This window comes from Mustela nigripes, chromosome 17, assembly GCF_022355385.1.
Source record: "Mustela nigripes isolate SB6536 chromosome 17, MUSNIG.SB6536, whole genome shotgun sequence".
Lineage (NCBI taxonomy): Eukaryota > Metazoa > Chordata > Mammalia > Carnivora > Mustelidae > Mustela > Mustela nigripes.
In genome coordinates this window covers 32,522,376-32,548,218 of record NC_081573.1, presented here as the reverse complement: position 1 = coordinate 32,548,218, position 25,843 = coordinate 32,522,376, and the positions used below count along the sequence as shown (strand labels likewise).

The window sequence follows — 25,843 nt, the reverse complement described above, 5'->3', positions numbered from 1 at the left end:
GACCAGTACCGTCCCCACCACCCCAGAGCCTACATGTGTTTGTGTGCACATGTGCGTGTGAGATAATTAACAGTTAAGTAAGACGCAAAGACAGTTGGTAAGGAGGAGGCCTGAGGAGCATTGCTATTGGGCAGAGGGGGGGCTGGGGAAGGCAGGATGACACTGGAGTGGAGGCTGAGCCTCTCCCCTTGCAGGTACAGAGGACACCCTGCGGTGGTGGAGGGGCTGGGACGCAGGCCCTGGGCAGGGGTGGTGTGGTGGGAGGAGGGAGCTGTGGGACTGGAGTGGGGTGATGGAGGCAAGGGTGGGGCACAGCTTGTAGGCACTTGGGCTTTCACGCTGAGCAAGATGGGAAGCTTCTGGAAGGTTCTGATGAAGAGTACTGGAACAACGAGTTTGTTGCTGTACGGAGAGCAGATCAGGAGGGAAGTGAAAGGACCCCTGTTGGGAGGTTGCTGCAGCCCTGCAGGTGAGAGGCTGGGGCCTGGCGGAGGCGGGAGTGGGAGGCAGAGCCCCTTAAAGCCACCTCCTCGTGGTATAACGAAGCTGCTCTTAGTGGGAAGAAGAGTGGGGCAGAGCGGGTTTGGGGGAGGGAGGAGCTGGGAGTCAGGCGGCACATATTAATTTGGGAAGTGCTGAGATGTCCGAATGGACAGGGAGGAGGCAGGAGGGAGGGCTGGGCTGGCCCCACACGAGGGAGATCTGTGGGGGCGCGTGAGGAATGGAGGTGGACGGGGCTGGAGAAGCTCACCCAGGCCCTGAGCATGGACTGGAAGAGGTTCAAGGGTTCCAGAGAGGGCACAGGCAGGAAGTGGAGAGGGAGCAGGCATGGGGGTGCTACAAGGAGGGGGTCGAGAGCCTGAGCCATGTCAGCGGGGCGCAGGAGCAAAGCCCGAGGGGTGGGCTCCGGAGAGAGGGCAGGAGAAGAAACAGGCCCAACCAGACCATGGAACTAGCTTGTACAGCCCCTGCTGGGACGTGCTTAGATTCCTGGGCTCCCGGGGCTTGTCTCAGCACCATCTGGAGGGTCAAAGGGAGAGCCAGCCCTATCCACAGAGGCCTGGGTGGAGGGAGCCTGGCAGCACCGGCCACCTCCCTGTCCCCTCAGGGCCCAGGTGTCCTCACCAGTTAAGTGAGGGGATTGGCCTGGGGGACAGGGGGATTCACTCACACCACCCCTTGGAACTGGGTCCTGAGTCAGCCCTATGGGGCTCTCTCTCTCTCTGCCACAACAAATCCGCTGTTAACTGTTTTGTATATTGCACCCAGGATTCTGTCAGAAAAGGGGATCTGGCTGCTAAGACCAGGGTCGCAGAGCCACCCCGGACCAGGCAAGGTTTAAGGCCCTTCCTTACCTGACTGCTGTGGGTTCCCGCCCTGGCCTGTCCTGGGACCCTGTCCCAGAGACAGACACATGGAGAGAAGGAGCCAGGTTTCCTCAGCTGACTTGGCGGGGAGTTGACAAATATTGACTCAAGCTTCTTACTTAATGATATAAAGGCAACCACCAGAAGAACCACAGGTCATCCCTTAACTAGCAAGAAGCTGGTCATGGAAGTGGGGCAGAGACATGGGAGGCGGGCATGTGAGCCGAACCATCCCGGAGGCCACTAAATACTATGGCTGCTTGGAGGGTCAGGTTTTCCTGGACAACACTGGGACAGAGAGATGAAATAATTACGAGTTGGAAGGGGACAGACCTGGAAGAAGGAGTTTATTATTAATTTTACACCTCTTTGTAGTGTGAAAAAAAATTTTTTTCCCAGTGTATTTAGGTTATAATGAAATGGACAACAATTTAAGTGGAGACCACTATTTGATGGCCTGAGGGGAGTGGGGGGGGGGTAGGAAGGCCCTGGACTGGGGACCAGCTGGGGTGGGCAAGCCATCCCCCCAAACCCCAAATGGCTCAGGGGGACGACCTGGGGCCACTGGAGGAGTGACTTGAGCATGCGCCGGCAGCTGTAGGCACAAATCCCCACGCTCACACCCCTGCCCACCGAGGTAGCCCTGGGGGGCTCATCAGGGCCCCAGGGCCCGGCTCACTACCACCTGGGACTCCCAGAACCTAGCGTTGACCCAGTAGATAGTCTAGGTGTGCAGAACTGGGGGGGCACTCTGGCCTTGCTCAAGTCTCTAGTTTAGTAGCTATCATCGTGGCTGACGGACATGGCCCAACATCTGTGAGCAAGTGCCATTTTCTGGGCCCTTGCCTCTGTGACACCACCAGGGGGTAGGCTGGGATTTCTCAGGCTCAGCACTACTGACATTTTGGTCCAGATGATTCCTGCTAAGGAGGGCCCCGGCTGATGCACTGTAGGACGCTCAGCCGCATCCCTGGCCTCTGTCCACTAGATGCCAGCACCACCACCCGAGTCGGGACAATCAGGAATGTCCCCAGACATTGCCAAATGTCTCCTGGGGGCAGAGTGGTGGAGCAGCAGGGGGGTGAGGACGGCGGAATGAGACCGGTGGTGGAGCACACACGTCCTAAGACGGTGGGTTCAAACCCAGACGCTCCCACTGACAACTTGGTCACAAGACTGCAAAAGTGGGGTGTGGTCCCAGAGTCTCCAGGACAGAAGACCTGTCCGCAGCCCGGGCAGGCCATTCCCCGGGGCATGGAGCCCCTGCTCTGAGGAACAAGGGCATGTAACCTGAGGGACACTTGAAGTGACAGAGCTGCTGTCACAGACGAGCCCCCACAGGCTACTTTCTCTGCTCCCCCCTGTGTTTGTCCCCCTCTCAGCCTCTCTGGCTTCCACCAAGCCTCTTCCCTCACCTTCACTCCCCCTTCTCTCTTCTCCTTTCCTTCCCCATATTTGGTTATAACGTACTATCAAAGGATATGTTTGATCATTTCCTTAGTCTTATTTAAAATATTCATTTTAAAGATAGAGGAATGGAACGTTTATTTCCTCTAAAATGAAACAGAAATGGCATCATGTCAATTACTTTCTGCCCATATGGCTCTTGGTTTGTACTTACGGGGTCAGGGCTTCTCCGGAGGGAAAAAGCTGTTAGATTATAGACTTTCCTTCTGGAGTGCTAGGCCCTGTCCAGGGCAAGGTGTTGACGGATCCCGCCCTCTGGGAGCCCTACTGTTCGCTGTCTCTCGTGTGTTCGGCCTCCCTGGCCTCTTACCCCGGGGGTGCGAGGAGAAGCCCTTTCCCTCTCCTTCCAGACACCTTTCCTGACACCCGTGACAGAACACGTCACGGCAGTTCTGACCTCAGCCGAGGTCCCCTCCCTGTGCGCCCACCTCCGCTTCCATGCTGGCTTTTGTGCCTGCCGGCGGCCACCCCAGCCCCAAGACACTCACTATTTGGCAGAATCGTTGAGCTGATACTCCCGAGACCTGTTGAAGCATTCCTGGATTCCTGAGTCGCCCCAGAGCCGCATCATGGCGGAAAGTAGTTCTGCAGAGAAGGGCTCGGTGTCTTCCATCCGACTTACCACGTCACACACCATCTTGGCGTCAGCCTGTGAGGAGACAGGGGTGGTCTTTGAGGCTTCGGTGGGGTCACAGCCCTGGTCGGGCACAGGCTAGGGTACTGGGACCACGGCTCAGCCCTTGGCCTGCTCAGGAAAGGCGGGCCACTGGATATAGTGGGGATGAGAGCCATTGGAGCCTTCTGTCTGGCACGGTGACTTTCAATGTGGCAGTTTCAACTGTGCCCCATGCAGCCTGATTGTCTCCTGTGGGCAGGTGGGGAGCGGATAGGGCTCAGTCCTCCGCCTGCCAGCTCAACCAAGGCAGCCCTGCTTTCATTTTTTTTTGAAAATGGTTTTGCAGAGTATTCTTTTGGGGAAAAAAAAAATCAATGTTTTTGACTATTATAATTTTCTCTACTTCTTACCTAGGTGGAGCAAAGTCCCTGGAATTGGGCAAATCAGGAAGAGGGACCTTTTGGTTACTTGAGAATTCCAGGTAGCTGAGGGCCTGGCCTCCAGGGGACCTGTGCCTTGGGGGATGGAGCATGAAGCATGAAGAGGCTGGTTCTCCAGTTACGTCAATATTCAATGTCAAGAGCTGAGGCCCCTGGCTGGCCCAAAGCTAAAACTTAAAATTTTTTTAAAAGATTTTATTTATTTATTTGCAGCGGGGAGGCAGAGGGAAAGAGAGAGTAACTCAAGCAGACTCTGCGCTGAGTAAGGAGCCTGACGCAGGGCTTGATCTCATGACCCTGAGACTGTGATCTGAGCCAAAATCAAGAGTTGGTCGCTTAACCGACTGAGCCACTTAGGCGCCCCCAAAACTTAATTTTATTAATTTTTAGTTATTTGCCGTTGACCTGTGGCCTACCTCTCCCTGGGGGTTGGAGAGGCCCAGTCCTGGTTAAACAAGGGAAGGGCAGAGGGTGAATGGAGAGATAGGGAGTTTGCCTCTCTCTGCCTCTCTCCCCCTCCTCCTCGGTCTGACGGGTACCCCAGGGTGCCCTGGGAGCCCGACACTCTGCTGCCCTTGCACGGACATCATGGTATAACAAGCAGGCGTCTTCCCCCTTCCCTTTCTCTGGGATACCACACAGGGTCCCCATCTTCAGAGATGATGGATCACGGACATGTAACCTCAGACGGGGAAGGCAGTGGTCTCTGGAGACGCAGGGACTCCTGGAGCAGTCACAGGACCTCCCCAGGCCAAGCACCTTGCACACACACAGAGCACTTCACAGCCTACAAAGCATGCGACTGGGCGCGCACGCGTGTGCGCGCATGCACACACACACACACACACACACACACACACACACTCACACACACACAAAGTGCCTCCTGGAGGGGTGGGGGGAGGCTGCAGTAATGGGCCTGGCTCTCTGCCTGTCTGAGTCCATACGCCCTTCGCTTCTCGTCTTTGCAATTTCTGCCCCCTGAATGCAGGACACAGTTCCTCTGTCCTTGACTGTGAGCGGCTGGGGGCCATGCTCCAGTCCATATAAGGATGTGGAAGTTCTCTAGCCTGCCCTTCTGAGGCCTTGCAAGACCCCGCTTGTCCTGTGGGGCCTCCGACATCGTCATGAACATGCCCGGTCTCCCCTGTTCATCCCAGCAAGAGGATGGGGGACACATGGAGTACAGCAGAGGCACCCTGGGTCTCTGATCCCCAGCTGAACTCCTTCCCCGTGGAAAGAAATAATTTCTACTGCAAGTGACCGAGTTAGGGAAGGTTTCTTTGTACTGTTGTGGCCATCACTAACTAGTACAGTAGTCTCTGTGTTACTGTCCCCATTTTACAGATTGGGAAACCGAGTGCCAGAGAGAGGAAGGCACTCACCTATGCTCGTGGGTGGGGAGTGCCAGAGCTGGGAGTCGGCATCAGGAGGTTCTGACCCCAAGGCCAGCCTCTGGGATCAGACCCACAAGTTCTGAGAGCAGCTGCCCAGCAGTACCTGTGAGGGCCAATGGTGCCTCATGCAGGGTCCACACCAAGGGCAACAGGTGCTAACCACAGGCTCTGCGCTCCATTGGAGAGAACTGTTGCTTTTAACATCTAGATGGGAGCGGGAGCTGGTGCACCTCACTCATACCTGGGCACTTGTCCCGCTTGCCTCAGAGCGTCCTGGCAGAGGGCCAGCTTCCTGGCCCGGCCTCACTGGCCCTCTGCTCCCGCCGTGTGGCAGGCTGCACGGTTTGGGACTTAGTGTTCGGGATGAGCAGGAGTGGGTGCGCACACAGCAGGGCTTCCTTGCCCTCTTAGAGAGGTGACTCTGAGATGCGTCTGCCAGGCTTTTAGAAGACCCTGGCTGCCCCAAGCCCCAATTCCTGCCCCCTGCCCTGCACGAACATCTGCGCTCCCTTCATTTCCCTTCCCTTTCCTGGGTCACCTACCCTGTCCCTTGGGGCTTCGTGAAATGACCTGAAATTCCTTGACTTAAGGTCAACTTTTCGAGGAACCCAAACCAGGACAAGAAGGTGCCCATCGGAGCCCAGGCCCCGGGCAGACCTTACCTACGGAGTGTTCCCATATTTCTGCCATCACAGGGCCTGCCCCAGGTCACTCTCCCGACCCCACCATGCAGCCCCTCAGCACAAGCCCCCCAAAGGTTCAGAAGAACATGTCTGCCTCGTGGCCGCTGCCTGCCCCCCCCCCCACCCCAGGGGACGTCCTAGTGGCCGGGGAAGAGAGGCTGGGAGTGCAGGGCAAGGAGTGGCGGTGGCTGCCCACTGGCTCCTTCGTGCTCACATGTGCATAGACCAGTGGGGCCCAGGCCATCTCCCAGTGCAGGTTAGGGTGGCAGGTGTGGGAAGCTGAGGCAAGGAAGCCGAGAGGGGTCTGGCCGGCACATGCCCTACTCTGGGCCAGCTATGGGATTTTTCAGTAGGATCAGCCCGAGAGGATGCGCCCCTAGAGTCCGCGGTATCACCAAGACCTGTGTCCTTCTCCTGGCTAAGCCCCCAAGAACGAAGCTAGCAGAAGGAAGCAGGCCAGTGTCCTGGGGTTCGGGCCCCTCATCCTCTCTGCGGCATGGCCCCGGACAAGACAGGTCCAGGGAACCGAGTGGGTGCAGGGCAGAGTGGGGCTTGCGGCATCTATCCTGGCTGGGCAGTTGGTGTTGGCATTCCAGGGTCCCCTCCTCTGGCTGCCTTTCCCCCCGTTCAGCATGCATGGGCTGGAGCCTGTGGTGGGTGGGGCTGAGCCCTGGCTGGGGTTTGGGAGTGGGATGCCCCAGGCCTGCCCTATCCCTGACCTCAGGGGTCCTCTGGCCTTGGGTCTTCATCACTAGCTGATCCCTCTACCCTCAAGCCCTTCCAGCCCCCAGTCCTCTGACTGGGCTAGAGGAAACACAGACGACTTCACCTCTGGCAGGTGGTTCAAGAAGTGAGGGAAATTGCTAGAAATCTGCAGGTGTTCCTTGGGTGGGAGAGACACAAAGGAGATGAGGTTTAGCATCTGGGCACTCTGTGTTTGACAACAGATTCTATACAAAAGATAAGTGGGGCCAAAGCCTTCTGTGGAGACTTTCTAGAACTGAGCTGAGCAGCTAGGTAGCTATGTACGCATCAGAGGCCCGTTTACTGCGGAAGGCAGAGGGGCAAGCCCTGGCGGCTGTCTACCCGGGGAAGGAAGCTGCACTGGGCCTGGAGGCTAGCCGGCCCAGCCCACAATGCCAGCCCTGATCCAGCTTCCTTGGGGTCCCGTCCCAGAGATCCTAGCCTTCCACGCACAGCGGACACGGAGGGCTGCCCACCAAGACAGGCTGGCCCCCAGGTTCTGAACCATGCTGGAGAGGAGTTTTTGCAGCCTCTGAGCCTCCCCTGGGGCACGGACCTGGAAAGCTGGCCCTGGGGCCTGGGTGATGGGTGCCCTCGGCAGGCAGTGAGTGACTCAGGCAGGGTGGGTGAGCTGGGGTGCTGCCTCCACCTGGGGCTAAAAACAGGCCTATGAATCAGGGGCCTACATGCTGACTCTGCTCTCAAGTGCCTGGGTGACCTTGGGAAACCTCGGTCTTCCTCAGCTCTCCACGTGCCGGCTGCCTGTCCTGTGCGTGGCCTGCGGTGCGGTGGTGAACTTGGCCAGAGCTTTCCCAATGTCCTCCTTTGGGCCCCACCTTCCTGGTTTCCGCCGGGTCCATGACAAGGGAGTCAGGATGTGCAGGAGGGCGGAAGACACCCTCGGACCTGGGTTAATAAACCACGGCTACTCTTGACCCGGTTGTTTGTCTGCCCCCCCCCCCCCCCCCCGCCGTGTCCCAGCATTCCAGCAGGATGACAGCACAGTGCGGGAAAGGCTGGGACAGCTGGCTTGCTGGGCATTCTCCAGGGGACAGCCCAGGGGCTGAGGCTGTCCTCCTGGCTTCCTCTCATCCCAGAGGTGTGGCAGTGGGGACGGGGATCCTGTGCCGGTGGCGCTGCCCTTGCTGTCTCTGCCCAGTCTCCCCCAGCTCAGTGTCCAGCACCACCACTAGCTCAGCTGCCCAGACACAGACTAGGCATCGCCCTTGGTTCTGCTGCTTCCCTTCCAGGTCCGGTGTCCTGCTGGTTTTTCCATCAAAGCTGTGTTCAGTCACACCACTTCTCCCCATCTTCTCACACACGTTCCTGGGGCCAAGCCAGCACCATCTTTCTCCTGACTGCCCTCAGTCCCCCTCCCAAGGGCTCCCTCCCTCCCTTGCTTCTCTCTCGTTTGTTCCTCGCACGGCAGCCAGCAGACTGTTAGTGTGACATCAGTTCTCCTTAGAAAAAGAACTGAGCACACGGACATCCAAATAAAAGACTGCATTTCCTCACTTTGCTTGCTGCTAGGTGGGACCTAGTGACAAGTTCCACCCAATGAGAGGTCAACCAAAGTAGAGCACCCTTTTGAAAGGCAGGTTGTACCCTTTTCTCTAACTTCTTCTTTCCTGGAGCTGGAACTTGGTTGTGATGGTTGGAGTTCTAGCAGCCAATTTGGACCATGAAGATGAGGTCCATACCCTAGAGAGTAGAAAACAGCCCTAGGTCCTTGATAACTCTGTGGACACCCCAAACCTTCCGGAGATTTTTAAAGAATTTAAAGTAAATTTATTATTGAAATCATTATTTTTCAGGGCTCTGATATTCACAGTCAAACCTAATCCTAATGGTTACAATAGGTAACCTCTGTTTAAACTCTTTTAATTGCTTCTCATCATACCTAAATTCCAAACTTATTACCTTGGCCTCCAGCGCCTGCCTAGCTCTCTGTCCCAATCTCTTCACACCTTTCCCCTCTCATGGGGGTCCAAACACATAGCCCTTCTTTCTGCTGCCCAGGCAAACCAGGGTTATCCCACCTCAGGGTGTTCTGTTGGCCAGCTGATCTGTGCCTGGGCCCATCCCGACAGCACACTGGCCACAGGCACAGCTGGTGATGTCATGTGTGCCTGCTCCTCAGGGCAGGGACGGGTTCCTGATTTCTCACAGTTCCCTAGGTCTCACAACGTGCCTTGCATATAGCTGGTGCTCAGTGACATTTATGGGACAAAAGGGTTTTTGGCACTTAAATATCAGTCATGGCCCCAGTTTCTCACTCCATCCTATCTGTCCCCTGACTCTTCTTATCTGGTTGATTTCAACAGTATCTGTAGCTAATTTAATCATCACGGTAACTCTATAGGGAGCCATCCTGTTTAACAGACGGAGAGACTGAGGCTCTGAGGCAAGGGAACTTGCCCAAGACCATGCAGCTAATAAGGAGGATAGCCTGAGGCCAAGGGCAACCTTCCCTGCTCTCCTCTAGTCAAGAGCCCTGGACTTGTCCTTGAGGCCAGAGTGGAGGATGCACTGGTCCTAGCCCAGCTCCCTGGAAGGTAAGAAGGGTCAGCCTTGGAAGGGAAGGAAGGACCATGCCAATTTGCTCTGGGACCCTGCAGAGGGAGCTAGGCTGGTGCCAAGCTTAACAAGCAATTAATAGACCCAGCGGAGTCTCTTGTCCCTTTGTCTACCTGCTTTCAGAGAGCCCGGGGAAGGTGCTCACACTGGGCCTGACCGTCCCATCCAGGTCTCCTCCTGGGCCAGTAGTGAGGATGTACCCCCTCCCCCAATCCCATTTCCTCACCACTGAGATGTCTTCCATCCCCTCATTTTCTGGTCCTAGAGTCCAGCTTCCCTGAAAGAGAGCACTTCCTCTGATCTGGCCTGAGCAGTTCAGGTGGGGCTGGCTCTGTCCCCTGGTTCCAGCAGGGGACACATGGTCTGGGCCCAGCCAGTCATCCCGCTGGCCTCAGTGAACAGTTTGGGATAGACAAAGAATCCATATTTGTTAAATTAGACTACAAGCAGCCCCACTAGCCCAGACAGCCCCAGGACATTTGTAGAAGCAGTCACATATACTTCTGACTTTCCAGTTACTTGAGTCAATCCCTTGATTTTTTCGGGCCACGCTGGGGTGCTGACCGAGGACAGCCGGCATCAGCCCAGTTGAGCGGCTGGAACGAACAACCCATCCTTCCATTCACCTGCCAGATGCTGCTGGAGCCTTGGAAGTGCCCAGGTGTATTCATCAGCTGAAACTACGGTGGCTAACTGCACTTTTAACTGAATGCTTGGTTCTTCCAAACCTTTCCCTTCTCTTCAGTGCACTGTGCACTTTTCAAGAGACAGCGGCAAAAGGGCTTGGAGCTCAGGTGCGACAGAGAGCCTCTCCCTTCATCCCCACAAGAGATGAGATGCAAAGGGTGTGTGTGTGTGGAGGAGGGGGGACTTCTCGGTCGGGTGACCTGGGTTTACATCCTGGCTCCACAGCTTTCTAGCCTTGCGACCTGGCACTGCCCATGGCACCTCTCTGAGCCTCTGTTCCCTGATTAGTTCTCCCCTCCCAGGGCTGTCTGGGCAGAGGAAAACAGCCGAGGGACGTGACGCAGCTTTGCAGCATAAAGAGCCCTGCACATGTTCGTTATTATAAGCTAAGATGAAGTCCCCCAGACACAAACAACAAGCTGACATAAAATAAGCCCGCTTTTGTACAAGACTTTTCAGGCAAGCAGGATCGTCTTGATAACAATAATCACAGTAATTATAATAATAACCCCTTTCATTTGAGGAGTTGCTTTGGATCTTTCAGAGTTTTGCTCCATCTCTAATCTCCCAGGCTAAGTGCAGTGTGAACACACGGATGTACACGCTCATGCACACACAAGGACCCAGTCTTCTAGGGGCAGGGAAAAGCCAGCACCTGGCCCCGCCCCACCCTGCCCTGTGTGCTGCAGTTACCTGGGCCCCCGCCAGGGGGCAGGAGCACACAGGCCAACGGGAGTGGGAGCGCCTCGGACAGCCTGAGTGCAGAAGGCCAGGCAGGGCAGGGCCAGGCAGTGCAGGGCCAGGCAGGGCCGGGCAGGGCGGGCGCAGTGGGTGTCTCTGCCTCCCTCAGGCTGCGGGGATGTCCTCCCAGCTCCTCTAGGGGAAGACGCACAGAGACCCCAGCTGCTGGAGGCCTGTCCTCTGACTGCAGTCCTGGCAGGTAGAAAATGGTGGGCTGGGCACTCAGCAGCGGTTGGCCCAGCCCACCTAAGCCTGGACCCCTGGACCCCTGAGGCAGCAGGGTGGTCGTGTTCTCTCTCACACGCACACCCAGGGGAAAGCCCTCGCTTCCTGTCTGCGGCAGGGCCTTGGGACCGTGGGTGGAGAGGGGGCCACACCCTCACCCCTCTGGCAGGGGCCCACCTTTCTGGCCCTGGGCTGGCAGATGGCTTCCAAACTGTGAGCCTCCGGGAGGGGCTGCACACCAGGGGCAGCTGAGATGTTTGTGAAATGTGTTCGTGAGTGGTGACCGTGGGGGCCCTACATGGCATGTAGTGGCTGAGGGCCAGATATCCTTGGGGCTTTCTTCACTTGGGCTTCTGGGTTTTAGCAAGGCCTGTGTCTATAGCACACTCTGTTCACAGGGTCTCTGGGGGGAAGCTGGGGGACATCACAGGTCTACCACTTGCCCTAGGGAAGGGAAACTTCCTGGGTCCCCAGAAAGATTCTGAAGCGGAACCAAGGATTTGGTGGTTTCTGATCTCACTTCTTATCAAATCTGCCCATCCATCCATCCGTCCATTACTATACTACCTATTGAGGGTACCTACCCACCACACGTCACCCATCCACCCCCTTGGCCATCCACCCATCCATTACATCATCTACCCATCAGCCACCCTCGTTCATCCAGCCACTCACTTCCACACCCACCCACCCTTTGCCTCTCTTCTATCCTACAACAGCACCTGTCTGTCCCTTAATTACTCATTGCCATGCCCATTCCTTTCACTCTGCCTTGACCTAGCTAGCCACCCACCCACTCATCCACCCATTTACTCATTTACCCATTATACGCCCACTAACGAGTGCAGTCTCGGCCTCAAGAACTTTCGCGTTTGGCAAAAAAAGAACATACCGCCTAAATCTCCCCAGCCCGTTAGCTGATGCCCCAAACACAGCAGGTGACTGGCAGAAAGGGGGGGATACAGGACCGAGGCTTGCCAGGGCCCTCAGCGGGGAGTTGATGGTATGTTTACATCACCGAGGCTTCCGATCACCTCAGATCCTTGAGGATGAAGTGGAGACTCACCCCGGTCCAGAGGTCCCGTCATCACCTACTTTGGGACAGCCCGACAATGGTAACCACTTTCTCTTGGTGCCTTTCATCCCTTGGCGGGTCCAGAACCTGCCAGGCTTTACCTCCTGGGCATCTCTCCTAGACCGGGGTGCGGGGAACGGGACAGAGATTTCCAAATCTGTGATACCCTCACCCTCCGCCGCCGTTCTCCTGAGCACAATGTTCTAAGATAGGAGAAAAGAACTAAAATTGGAGAGGCTAAATTTCTAAGAAATGAACAAGGGCAGAATAAAATTACCCACACAGAGCTCAAAGGGAAAGAAAAGTGATAATGGCCAACCTCGTCTCGTCAGAACACGAAGTGACGATGGTTTAATTAGAGCCGCCTCACTTGGGATATATTAGCAACACAATTATGTTAGAGGGTAGATGGAAGTTGGACCACCACACACATGGCAGGGGTTGGAAGAAGGCCGGCAAATCTGGAAGAGGGCAGGTATGGCCGACTGGTGCCTCTCCCCAGGCTTATTAGTTGATACCTCTTCCTGTCTCCTTGTCCCCTAGCTGGAGGCACTTGTTGAGCATTACCTTGATCAGATATTGCCTTTGTTCAAAAAGGAGCGTGTCACCCTGCTTCTGGGATCTCAGGGACATGGCCCGGAGCAGTGCCTCAAATGTCAGAAGACGTGGCCCTGCCTCCAACCTGCTCCGGGACCCTGGGCAAGCCTCAGCTCCCACTCAGGGTCCCAGGGTCCCCAAAGGCACGAGGACAGGATTGGCTACACCAGTGGTTCTCAAAGTGTGAGCTGCACCCATGGGGGTCTCCGAAGTCCTTGTGGGGGTCTACAAGATCAAAACTGTGTTCGGGACGACGCTAAGGCGCTATTTTTGACCTTGCTAATAGCATCACAGCTTGCCCTGACGGTGCAAAAGCCACAGAAGAGAACACCACTAGCTCCTGAGCCGCAAGCAGGACCACCAGACTGTCCCAGCAACCACCACGCATTCCCGTGGCCGGTCACAGAAGATGCCACTTTTACTTAAGAATGTCCTTGACGAAGTAGTAAAAATCATGAATTAAAGAGCGATCTCTACCCCGAGTACCCATCTTTTTCATATTCTGTGGGATGAAATGGGAAGCATGCATAAAACGCTTCTGCAAACCGAAGGATGATGGTTTTCTGGGAAAAGCACTTGCAAGCCTGAGCTGCCAGTGAAAATAGTGCCTTTCTTCGTGGGACACCACTTTCATTTAAAAGAATGCCTGACAGACAGACAATGGTGATTCTGATCTGGTCTCTGGAAGACATTTTCTAAAACAAACCAAGCGAGCCCATCATTTCAAGGAAAACAATGAACATATCTGTCACCAAAATGAAAAAAAAAAAAATTCCAGCTTTCAAGTGAAAGAATTTGGAAAACCTGTGTTTACCATCTTGAGCTTCATAGCTTCCACTACCTGGAGGCTTTTCTGATGAGGTGGGTGTTGACGTTAACAAACATGAGTTTTTAATCCTGTGTGCTGAAACGTGTCAACATTTGGAAGAACCGTGTAACTCTGAACTAGCATTTTCCAAATGACCCAAATGGTGTTAAAAATCATGCATGGTTAAGAGAACCATTCAAAGCGCAAAGCAGATCAATGGACGTTTTCAAGAGACTTTACTTTTTAAGAGCAGGTTTAGATTTATAACAAAACAGAAAGGAAGGTGGAGGTTTCCTATATAACCCCAGCCCCTCTGCTGTCCACATCCCTCACCAAAGTGGTCCATTTGTTGCCAAGGATGATCCTACGTGAATACATCACACTCACCCGAAGTCTGTAGTTAACCGTGGGGTTCACTCTTGGATATTGTACATTTTGTGGATTTGGACAAATTTATAATGCCCTGAATCCAGAATTATGGAATCACACAGAGTATTTCCTCTGCCCTAAAAACCCTCCATGCTCTGCCTATTCATCCCTTCCCCTCTCCCACGCCCGGCAACCATTCTGATTTTTTTACCGACCCCATTGTTTCGCCGTTTCCGGACTATCGCACAGTTGGAATCATACAGTAGGCAGCCTGTTCAGATCGGCTTCTTTCACTTAGTAATGTGCATCGAAGCTTCCTCCATCATGTCTTGTGGCTTAAGAGCTCTTTTCCTTCCAGTGTGGAATAGTATTCCATTGTGTGAATGGACCAGTTTCCTTCTCCACTCACCTGCTGGAGGGTATCCTGGTTGCTTCCAAGCTTTGGCAGTTATAAAGTTGCTATGAACATTCACGTGCAGGTTTTTGTGTGGACAAAAGTTGTCACACCTTTGCAGACAATATGGAAGAGCCTGATGGCTGGATCCTGTGGGAGGAGTATGTTTCATTTTATAAGAAACTGCAAAACTGTCTGGTCCAAAGTGTGGCGCCATTTTGCCGTTTCCCCAGCAACGAGCCAGAGTCCTGTGGCTCCACGTCCCCGTCAGTATTTGGAGTGGCCAGTGTTCCAGATTTTGGCCACTCTACTAGGTGTGGAGTGGTAGCTTGTTGTTTTAATTTGCATTTCCCTGATGGCATATGATGTGGAGATGCCGTACGCTCTCTGCCATCTGTACATCTTCTTTCGCGGTGTGTCTGTTAGGAGTTTGGCCCATTTTTTTTTTTTAAAGATTTTATTTATTTATCTGACAGAGAAAGATCCCAAGTAGGCAGAGAGGCAGGCAGAGAGAGAGAGAGAAGCAGGCTTCCTGCTAAGCAAAGAGCCTGACGCGGGGCTTGATCCCAGGACCCTAAGATCATGACCCAAGCCAAAGGCAGTGGCTTAACCCACTGAGCCACCTGGGCGCCCCATCTTTGGCCCATTTTTAAGTTGGGTTGTTTTCTTACCATTGAGTTTGAAGAGTTCTTTGATTATCGTGGGCACCAGTCTTCTCGTAAACATGCTTTTTAGCAAATATTTTGTCCTAGCCCCCGCTTCTTCTTCTTCTCTTGATGGTAGCCTTCACAGAGCAGTTTTAAATTTCTGTGACGAGCACTTTATCTACTCCTTTATGGATTGTGACTTTGGTGTTGTGTCTACAAGTCATCGTCAGATCCAAGTTCATCTCGGTTTCCTCCTATATTCCCTTTGAGGAGTTTTATAGTGCTGCCTTTTACATTTAGATCTACCTGTGATCCATTTCAAGTTAATTTTTGTGAAAAGTGGAAAGTCTGTATTTAGACTTTTTTTTTTTTTTTTTTTTTGTATGTGATGTCCCAATTGTTCCAGCAACATTTGTCAAAGAGACTGATGGATTCTGATGTGACAGCACAGGGACGGGTCCCTGCTATAGTTTCAGACTGCAAACCTCCTTTGAGAAACCACCATTTGTCCATTTTGGGTAAGTTTCAAAGAAGAATTATCTGAAAAGGCTAGTAAAACATTCCTTCCTTTTTGAAATATGTGTTTATGTGGGGCCAAATTTGATTCCTATTCTTCAACCAAAACAACGAATCATGACAGACTGCATGCAGAAGCACATATGAGAATCAAGCTGTCTTCTATTAAGCCAGCCATTAAAGAGATTTACAAAAATACAAAACAATGACGTTCTTCTTACTACATTTTTAGAAATCAGAATAATTTTTCATAAAAATGTTGTTATGTGTAATAGGTTTATCATAGTTATTTTTAAATGAATGAAGATTTAAAATTTTTCTGGGTTTTCATTTTTTTTCAACAAACACATATTTATTGAGCGCCTATTATGTGCCAGGCACTGTTCCAGGAATACCCTCTCCCTAGAGGGAAAAAAAAAACAAGATAGAGGCAGAAAATAAAATGTGGGCTGCTTCACAAATTTACGTGTCAGCCTTGTGCTGGGGCCATACTAATCTTCTCTGTATTGTTCCAATTTTTAGGTATAGGTGCTGCTGAAGTGAGCACTCTTGGTTTTCTTTTCTAATGCAATAAAACTTGATAGCTGTAGCCTACATTAAAAAATTTGGGGGACGCCTGGGTGGCTCAGTTGGTTGGACGACTGCCTTCGGCTCAGGTCATGATCCCGGAGTCCCGGGATCAAGTCCCGCATCGGGCTCCCAGCTCCATGGGGAGTCTGCTTCTCCCTCTGACCTTCTCCTCGCTCATGCTGTCTCTCACTGTCTCTCTCTCTCAAATAAATAAATAAAATCTTTAAAAAAAAAAAGAAATTTGGGGTCCTCCATAATTTTTTAAGAGTTTAAAGGGGCCCCCAAACCACAAAGTTTGAGAACCACTAGACCAGATCATTCTTTCTCAAACATTCTCCCCTAGCATCTTTATAACTTCTACAAAAGTCCTGTTTCATCTATGACTACCAGTTATTAATTTTCTTGGACACATCTTTGTGCTTTATAAACTTCATATCCTTACAGTCAATGAAAAGCCTGCGTGAAGTATTCAAAAACGTTAGACACCCATGAGAACAACGACGACCGCGAAAGCGGACACTAACGTTAAGTTCTCGCAGGATCCGGCTGCCTGCTGAAGGCTTTTGGCCTGGAGTCGTTTTGTCTTTGTTAACAAGGGGGAGAGTTCAGAGGTGTTAAGGGGATACTAGCACCAGCCTGAGACTTTCTTCTCGAGCTTCGCAGGCTGACCGAGAGGAAGGAATCACGTTCTGACTCGGCGAAGCCGTGTTAGTAAACGTAGTGACTCTGTCCACCGTCCCCTCTCCGCACTCACACCGTCTCATTGCACAGAAGGGCAGCCAGCACCTCCCACCACGGGCATAGGGGCTCCCCGAGCAGGGTAAGAGGGAGCTGATGAGGGTTCCACCTGCATAAGTGTGACTGAGTCACACACCCCCGCGGGCTGAGAGGTGGGACACAGAGCCACAGCCAATACCTCTCGGTTAGAAAATGGAGAATTTCAAGTTTTTGCCAGTGGTGGTGGACAGCTGCCAGCGCTGGGGTTCAGGAGGAACCTCTGGGGTGAGAACCCAGGGCAGGCCAAACCAACCGGGTCCAGAGGATCAGCAAGTCCCGGCTACTGCTGTGTCCAGGGTGAGCACTGGAGCTGGCAATACCGTCCCCCACACAGAGACACACTCATGGACATGCCTGCCAAGGAGGGGCCCCGAGACATAACCACAGTAGCCAGTATTTAGCGAGCACTCCCGTGGACTTTAGTTCATTTAATGTTGGTAAGTATTACCGTTTGGTCCTTTTATAAAGAGACAAACCAGAGGTCGGATGGGCTGTGAGACGGCCCAAGGTCACTCAGCCGGCAGGTTGGTGCGGCTGGGGTTCGAACACCAGCTCTCTGGCTCCAGAGTTTGCACAGCCCTGCTTCCCACGTTATGCTCTGGGGGCACAACTGAGGCCTGGGTAAAGGAGGTGGGGCCTTGTCCCAGGTCACCCAGCAAGCCTGGGGGCGGCACCCGCCGGCTGGAGTCCTGGTCTCCCGGCTTCTCCTTGAGGGCAGGGTCTGGGAAGGCTGCCCCCCTGGGCTTCCCTGAGCCCCACCGCGAAGGGGACAGGGCTCCCAGGCGGTGCCCACTCCGGGACCCAGTGTTAGCGTGTTGACGCTGGCACTGTGTACACATGAGGCGGTGGGATGGCAACAGGTGGTCAAAAACAAGGGTAACAAATAGTCTCGTCAACCAAAACACTGGAGAGGCAGAGTGGCAGCTGTGGCTGTGCCCCAGCTGGGCCGGGCCGAGTGCCAGTGGGCCACCCTGGGGGCGGCAGGAGGCGGAAGGCACGGTGGGACCAGGCCGGAGGCCGGCTCCCCGGGCCCCCAGTGCCTGGCCATGAGACAGGAGCATGGGGCAGGGAGGCTGGGAATTGGGTGAAGGCGGCCTATCCCTCATGTGAGGTCAGCAGGGAGGGGAGGATGGAGCGCCGCACCCCGTGGGGTCTGCAGGCAGCTCGGGGCCAGGGGGATGAGAGCTGCTCCATCCCGGGTGCCACCTCAGAGGCTCTCTCCAAGGCATGGGACCAGGGTACATGGCCTCCCCTCCCGTGAGGCCCCGCTGTCCTCATCTTCCTGACATTGACCCTGGGTGATCAAGGGCATGGGGGAAGGACAAGGTCCTAGCTGCACAGACCTGGGCATGGGAGCGTGGTCAGGGGACTCAGAGCCTGAGGCTCAAGTCTGCTGCACGGGGCTCACTGAGGAGAGGGTGGGCCGTGGAACACCCCTACCCCTGTGGGACGAGGTGTGCAGGGGCTCAAGCCAGCCCTCACAATCTGAAATGGCAGGGCCTCAAAGGAGGCCATCTGATGCTTCCTGGGCTCAGGTTCCTCTCCCCTCCCAGACCACTCTTGCTTTCTTCTGTCCCTCTGTCTCCTTTCTCTCCGTTCCCACGTCCTCTGCTCTGGTCCCAGCCAGGGTAGAAGCCAGTCCCACAGCACCTTTGTCAGGGTTAGGAAAAAGGAGTTCTTTCCTCCATGCTACACAGTCTGGCAAGGGGAAGGTGGGCCTAGTTTCAGCCCTCTCGTGGCCGCTGGGTTAGAGACCCTTCTGCAGGCCACCACCTGCCTTGTGACTGAACTAGAGTCGATGAAGTATGAAAGTGAAGTGCGTCGCCTGTCGGCCAAGGTTCCCAAGATGTAACCGTGTCCCCGAGTGCACGTGATGACAAAGTCCTGGGCGGCGGTAGTGCCATAAGATGGAAAGAGCTGGCCCATGAATCACCACGCGGAGGAGAGCCACCCACCCGGAGCACCTGCCCTAGACTATCAGATGGGCAGGAAAGAACCTTCTGTTGCGTTTGAGCCAGGAAATGCCGGGCATGATCGTGAGAGGAGCCAGGGGTGCCCTGTCTCTGTGTCCTGCTATTGTTCCTCCTCTCCTGCTTCCTGGACAGGAAACGGAGTGCCCTCTCAAGAAGCCGGCCGCAGAAGGGCAGAGGCCTGTTTTCTGGAATATCAAAAAAATCTGTGATCCCGCTCCTCTCCCCTGCAAACAGGAAAGGAGGCCCCAGAGCAGCGCCTCCTGGGCCTCAGCCACTCACATACCTGCCACAGGCATAACTTTCGTTCACCACTGCATCTGCAGAACCCTGCGGGGTACACAGCAGGCGCTCAAAAATGATGTGAAAATTCGGCTGGGTTTGGATACCACCTGTGCCACAACTGACTTCATGATTTTCTTTGGACTTATGCCTACTTAAACTTATTTTAAGAGAAAGGAAATGTAGTATCACTAACAATAATATATTCAGAAGTCTATTCTATAGGTTAGTTTTTTTAAAAAAAAGATTTTATTTATGTATTTGAGAGAGAGAGAGAGAGACAGAGTGCATGCGCAGGTTCGCAAGCCGTGGGAGAGGCAGGGGGGAGAATGAGAGAGAGAGACCGAGAGAACAAGAGAATCTCAAGCAGACTCCACACTGAACCCGTAGCCCAACGTGGGGCTCCATCTCACGACCCTGAGACCATGACCTGAGTTGAAATCAAGAGTCGGACGCTTAACTGACTGAGTCACCCAAGTGTGCCAGTTTTTATCTTTTTCTAATATGCACTGATGTTAAGAACTACTGATATAGAAATCAACATGTGCGTCCAGCATGCTAGCTAAGGTCTGCCCACTTCCTCCCCTTGGGAAGCAGCTTCCTGAAGCAAGCAGCATAAAGCAAGCACCCGGCCAGTGTGTCCTTGGGACTCGGAAGGGGGGCAATGAATCCGGCTCCGAGCCCTAGGTGGTAGGCTGGGAACATCCCCCATTCTGCCTGGCTTTGACTCTTTCCCACCAGCAGGGCCTTGGGTTGAGGTTCTGTGAGGTTTGGAGGATCACCCAGATTTCTTGGGAGCGTGCACTGCCTCCTGGGGACAGCACAGGGTGGGGGTGGGCACACCCTGGGCTCCAGGTCTCCTGGGCCACAGACTTCCTGTTTCCTTCTCTGTCTCAGCCTCCCTCCTTGTTCCCTGGTTTTGGTTCCACGAGGGAATGAGCTCACCGGTGGTTGCAGGTTCCAAGGAGTGTGTGGCATTCTCACTGGAAGGGACAGGGCACCTGCTTTTCTGTCCTGATGGATGCCCCCATCTCCCCACCCCCACCAGCCAACTTGTGGCCTCAACTTTGTTGAGATGACTGCCCAAAGTGCTCAGACACAGATGCAGGAGAATCAGGGCCTCTGGCCTGCTAAGGAGCTTTGTTGTCATGGGTACTTCGGGTCTCCTGGCTGCCAATGTCCTCTTAAAGGGGAGCGCGAAGGTAAGTGCCCAGCACCAAGGCCAGCAGGGAAGACAGAAGGAAGGAGGAAGGGACACCCATCCTGCCCACCTGTCCCCAGCGGCTTCATGGCTAAGCGGGCATTTCCCCTCCAGTGAGGTGGGTGCCCCCCAAGCAGGGGCTGTAGGACCCTTCTCTTGGTATGCTGATGGGGGCCAGGGGAGAACCACGCCTTCCAGGGAGCCACTGAATCCAAATCTAGTATTGCCCCTTAACAGGCCTCTGAGCCCTCATCTAGCCACCAATTTAACTCCACAAAACCCCCAAAAGGAAAACCACTGTGGGTTTCATTCCTTAATGTGGATTAAGACCTGACCTTCTGAAAAAGTGGTCCTGACTCCACTTCTGTTGAACCTCCGACCCCCTCCCCCACCATTCCTCCCTTGGGGCCTTCTTTCTCCCTCTAGCTTCCCCCTACACCATGCTCTGGCCTCCCATCCTAAGCCCATCCCTGACACCAATGCCCCCTGCAAGCCTCGGCCCTCCTGCTTCCTCCGTTTGTCCTGCCACCTCCCTGCCTACCTCCGGCGGGGGCTTTCACTGCCCTCCCCATCCCCTGCTGCTGTCTGCTCACTTCTCCTCTCTCCGGATGCTGGGCCCTGTAGATGCTACTTCCTGGTCAAGGCGCTGTCTTCTAAGTCATGTGAGTCCACTGTGGGCTGTCTCCTAGGTGGGCCTCTGTCGCTCCCCCCAACATTTAAGTTGCTGAGAGCTCAGTCCTCAAACACCTTCTTGCTTTTGTAAGCCGCCTTCTCCCTGGATGGGACGTCAGAGGATCCTCCTCTATGCAGGGGGCTGCCGAGTGGCTCCACCTGACCTCTGGTGGGTTTACTGGCTCCTCCACTTGGCTCGGCATGTTCCCAGTCTATCCCACCCTCTCCCCTGCGCCTGGGTTCCTGGGCCACTGTCTCCATCACTGCCTTCCTTCCCGTCTCAGTCCTGTGATGGCTGCCAAAGTAGCACATGACCGTGGCTATTTCCTTAATTTTTAAAAATGGCCTCAAATGGACTCATTTTAAATAATCAGCTTATCCTAAACAATAACCTCCATGAAATCAGAGGTCTGTGTGTTAATTTAATACATAAAAGTCCTCCAATGAAAGCTGTTGGTCTGTAGGAACGGCCCCAGGAATGCCCACGCCACTCCACGGGGACACATGGCCCTTGTGCAATGGTAATTCTGTGCTTCCGGTCACGCAAGCCAGAGACCCCAAAGCCAGCTCCATTCTCTTCCCTTGTTCTGTTCCTCCAGCCAGTCTGATTCCCAAGAACTGTCATTTGCCCCGAGAAAGGTCTGAACTCAGACCCTCCCAATCTCCCTGCAAGGTCACTCTTGCCTGTGGATGAAAGCAGGGGTCTAGCCCAACCAGTCTCCTGGCCTCCAGACTGTTTCTTTAATCTACTGTCAAGAAAGCATTTATTCACACCTCAGCCCTCCACAGCTCCCATATTTTGGAACCAAGGCTGCCCTACTGGAGCTCATTCCATTACCCCCTGCCTCTTAGCCCCCTCACCACCCTGCCGCCCTCCGTTCGAAGGAATTGGGTAGCGACCTTTGCAGACAGGGACATGTAGAGCGGAGGAAATGGATGGCACAGAGACCCTGGTGGGTGATCAGGAGGGCGGGGGACAAGTCAGGGGAAGTAAGTGGGAGAAAGGGGTATGAGGTCACTGGATCTGTGGAAAATGCCAGGATCTGGCCTCCAAGGGCTCATCATTTCAACTCCGTGACTTAGTTTCCTCAAATATAAATGGTGGTGTTCCCCACGCTGTGTTCTTATCCAGGGTGCGTGAGAACCCAAGGTCTGGATGGGTGTGCTCTGGGAACCGGGCATGGCTTAAAGCATGCCGTGTGGGTGTGCGTGCGTGCATAGAGAGGGGTATCGGCAATATGAGAGAGTCGGCCTGGTCAAGCGGTCTTTGTGAGCTAACCCAGGGTGCGCAAAAGGAGGGGCACAAAGGAGCTTCTGAGGGAATCCTGCGCATCATACCTGGAGTGACTCTGTCCAGAAAGCAGAACGATATCCTGCATTTTGGGTGGCTCCCTGGGCCAGCTGGCCCCTAGCCCTCCCACTTGGGAGCTTACCCTCCACCTTCCAAGTTGAAAGGGCCTGGTGTTGCCTCTTCCAGGAATCTGGGAGGGAAGGGGCGGGCCTTGTCCACCTTTTTGGGGCTTAGAGGCTGGCAGGGAGGAGTCCCAGGAGGCAGTGGCCCCTCCCCAAGAGGATGCTGGGGGCTATTACACAAGAACCAGGCCTGTTTCTATAGCACAGGGGGAGACTGGGGCGGGGTGATGCCTACAGCCAGCCCAGGCCACAGCTCTGCCCAGTAAGTGCCCCTAAGATGGCCCAGGCTGGACAAAAGCTCATTCTTCAAGGGCAAGGCCGTTGCTTCAATTAGCTCTCCTCCCAGGAGCGGGTCCACTGATCCCCTAAAAGGCGCAGCAGGCTCCCGAGGGCTGCAGCCCCCTGCGGCCCCAAGCCTTTGCTCCAGTCCCAGCCACATTGTGCCCAGAGGCCCCATGCTGCTCTTTTCACTCCCTTTGCCTGGCCAGCGGTAGGCGATGCCTTTGAAGTCGGTCCTCTGTTCCAATTGGAAACTTTGTTCAGAACCAAAATTAGAGAGGCTGCACAATCAGCTTGCAATTTAAAATGCCACCCAGGCCTCTCCCTAACCCCCCCTTTGCAAAATGTCATCTTAATTAGATGGAGCCAGGCTTCATGTTTTCCGAATTTCAAGGTAATTTCTCTAGGACATTTCTCCCCTTGTAGTTATTTTTACCTTCAGCATAAGGCGGGGGCAGGGGGTAACGTGAGGCCCATCTGCGGGCTGTGTGCACCTCCATCCTCCAGCCGCTGGCCTTAGCTGCTCCCCCCAACACTCCCCGGCTCCCCAGGAGGCTGAACACACTGATCTGCAAGCTTCCCTGGGATATCTGTTGAGGGTTTTTCCTCGGTTTAATTCATCATAACACCTTCCAGACCTCTCTGCCAGGCAAGGGGCTCTGCTAGGGGTTGGGATGGAACACTGCAGAGGCTGGCTGGCTCGGCCAGCACTGTCCCGGGTCAGTTTTTACCCGGCCACTCATCTGGGGGCCCAGCCCCTTCCTCACTCAGGCTGTCACTCGCTTTCCTGCCCCCGCCGGCTGCCCTGCCCCACGTGCTTGAAGGAACGTCCCCAAAGTGTGGGCCAATGGGGACCCTATATTATGCCACTGAGTTACACACCTGGGAGGTTTCTAATTCTCTTTCAAGGATTTTAAGTAGTCGTGGGTAAGAAAGTCTCAGTTTGGTGCCATGAAGTCTTTGACGCCCTTGACCATACTAATCATCTCCTTGGACCAAGAGAGGGCAGGCTGCTTAGGATGGATCTCCTCCAGGCTCCCGAGGCATTTTACAAACGCTGATCCACAACCCCAACCTACTCTCAAGGAGCACACCAGGGAAGTCTCCCATCATGGGCTGAATGGTGTCCCCCCTCCCCGCTGGATTCATGTATTGAAGCCCTAACCAACCAGTACCTCAGAATGTGACTGTACTTGGTGGTCGGGGGGTTCTTTAAAGGGGCAATTAAGTTAAAGTGAGGTTTTCAGATTGGGAGCTAATCTATTATGGCTGGCGTCCTTAGGAGGAGATTAGGACACACACACGGGGGGAGACCATGTGATACAGGGAGAAGACGGACATCTACAAGCCAGGGAGAGGGGACTCAGTGGAAATCACCTCTGATGACACTAAAATCTCAGATTTTTAGCCTCCAGAACTGTGAGAAAATAAAGTCCTATTGTTCATGCCACCCAGTCTCTGGCATTTTGTTTAGGCAGGCCTAGCAAATGAACACAGCTTCCAAGAATGGGCTCTCCTTTGGGCTGGAAGCAGGGGTTCTCCCTCCATCATTCTGAACTCTACCCACAAAGCAGTGCAGGATCTGGGTCCTGCCTCCTCTTAAACCTCATCCTGAGGCACCCTTGCCCTCACTTACCACCTGCAGGCCACCCTGCCCCCTTTCTAGGCTTTGCAACACACGTGCAAGATCATTTCCACCTCAGGGCCTTTGTACGGCTCCTCCTGCTACCTCAAGTCTGCAAGACTGGCTCCTTGTTTCTTCTTCCTATCTCAGTTTCGTATATGTACTGCCTGAGCAAGGGCTTCTGGTCTCGGTTTAAATATAACTCCTAGAGAAAGCTCTTCCTGACCACACCCTTCCCTTCTGAAGCAGGTGCTCCTTGCTGTTCCCTTGACAGTCTTCTTTTCTTGAATAGCACTTATTACAACATGTAATTATGTATACTTGTTTCCTCGGTGACTCTTTCTCTTCCTAGAAGGATGGTGAGCTCCAAGAGGGCAGGGCCGCATCTGCCCTGTTGCCCATTTAGTTCATTCACGAGGTGCTGCTTGCGGAATGAATGAATTCTAGGCTATAAGTGGAGATGGATACCAGGTGCCACCCCCTCGTCCTTGGGAGGCCCAGTAGCACAAGGAGCGAAAGGTGGGGCAAGAAAGCAGAGAAAGGACCACCCAGAGCCTACCCTCAAGGTCACTGCTCAGCTCAACAGGAAATGTGGGGAAGGAAGCGAGGTTAGGGGACAGACCAGTGATGAGCCAACACGCCGCAGGTATGAATGGAAATATGATGCCAGGTGACCCCCACCTGTCCTGGACATCTCCAGGGCAACTGCAGGCAAGTGTGCTGGCCCCACTCCAGCAGAGGGAGGCAGCCTCCTCCGCAGGGCCTCCCTCTGCCAGCTGAGCAATGACAACCACATCTGTGTGTGGAATGCACATGCACCCGTTCGCAGCCAGTCCGAGATGGGCGCTCAGAGAGGTTCTGCACCTGAGTCATGCCCAGGCCAGGGCCGTTTGCAGGGTGAAGGGGTTGGGGCTCTCCTCTCAATTCCAAACCCTCTGATATTCCTCTGAAGAGACTGTCTGGCTTGGAACATAGGGATCCTCCGCTTTTCGAAAGTTTATGTTATGCCACTTCTCTCTTACGAAAGACCCATGTTAGCACCTGTTTTCTCTAACCAGAAGTCATCCGAGGAGGATTTTCACTTTTACAGAAACCAACAAACAAAAAAGGCACAAAGCAAAATCAGCATTCAGCATTTCTTTTGCAGGGAGCCCTGACAGAGGCAACACGAACCCTGAGGAGAGAGCGAGAGCGGCCCCCCCAGGCTCCTTCCCTGGAGACGGCAGCCTGCATCTCAGCTGCCATAGCTTTGAAGGTGTCTCTGAGCCCGTGCTATTGCCATTCATTTTGTGTACCCGTTAGCAAGACATGGGATCAGAAACGCCTGAAAATAAGGTTATTTTGGGGGTCTGCAAATGCTCAAAATTTTTCCCATATAAATTAATAGTAATTGCTTCTTTGCTTTATGTCTTTGCTTACAAAAGTTTTCATAAGAATGCTCTGTTTTTGCATAGTGGGGGAGACCTGTCCTGTAAATGGAAACTGAAGAAAGAACGTGAACTTCACTAAAGTGGAGAATGTTTGCCAGCATTAAAAAGAGAGAGAGAGAGAAGGAACTTGTAGACCAACTTTGGAGCCTAACTCTATAGTTATGTCCACATGGGCTCAGGTCCCAAAAAGTTAATGTAAACTAAAAAAAAAAAAAAAAGTCATGTTATGTTCAGTGCATCTAATAGAGCCCTTATTTTGAACAGTAAAGAAACAC

At 53.7% G+C, this 25,843-nt stretch overlaps 1 protein-coding gene and 1 non-coding gene across 3 annotated transcripts in view; both read right to left on the bottom strand.

Annotated features, from left to right (window-relative positions):
• Positions 1 to 25,843, bottom strand: part of GNAO1 (G protein subunit alpha o1) — a 164,482-nt gene that overhangs the window by 22,629 nt on the left and 116,010 nt on the right. For both annotated transcript variants that reach the window (XM_059383069.1, XM_059383070.1), the window contains exon 4: positions 3,323 to 3,483. In XM_059383069.1, the coding sequence (XP_059239052.1) occupies positions 3,323 to 3,483 (161 nt within the window). The remainder of the gene's footprint in view (positions 1 to 3,322; positions 3,484 to 25,843) is intronic.
• LOC132006285 (U6 spliceosomal RNA) lies at positions 15,789 to 15,897 on the bottom strand. Its single transcript, XR_009401051.1, has one exon. It is a non-coding gene; the product is annotated as a U6 spliceosomal RNA (small nuclear RNA).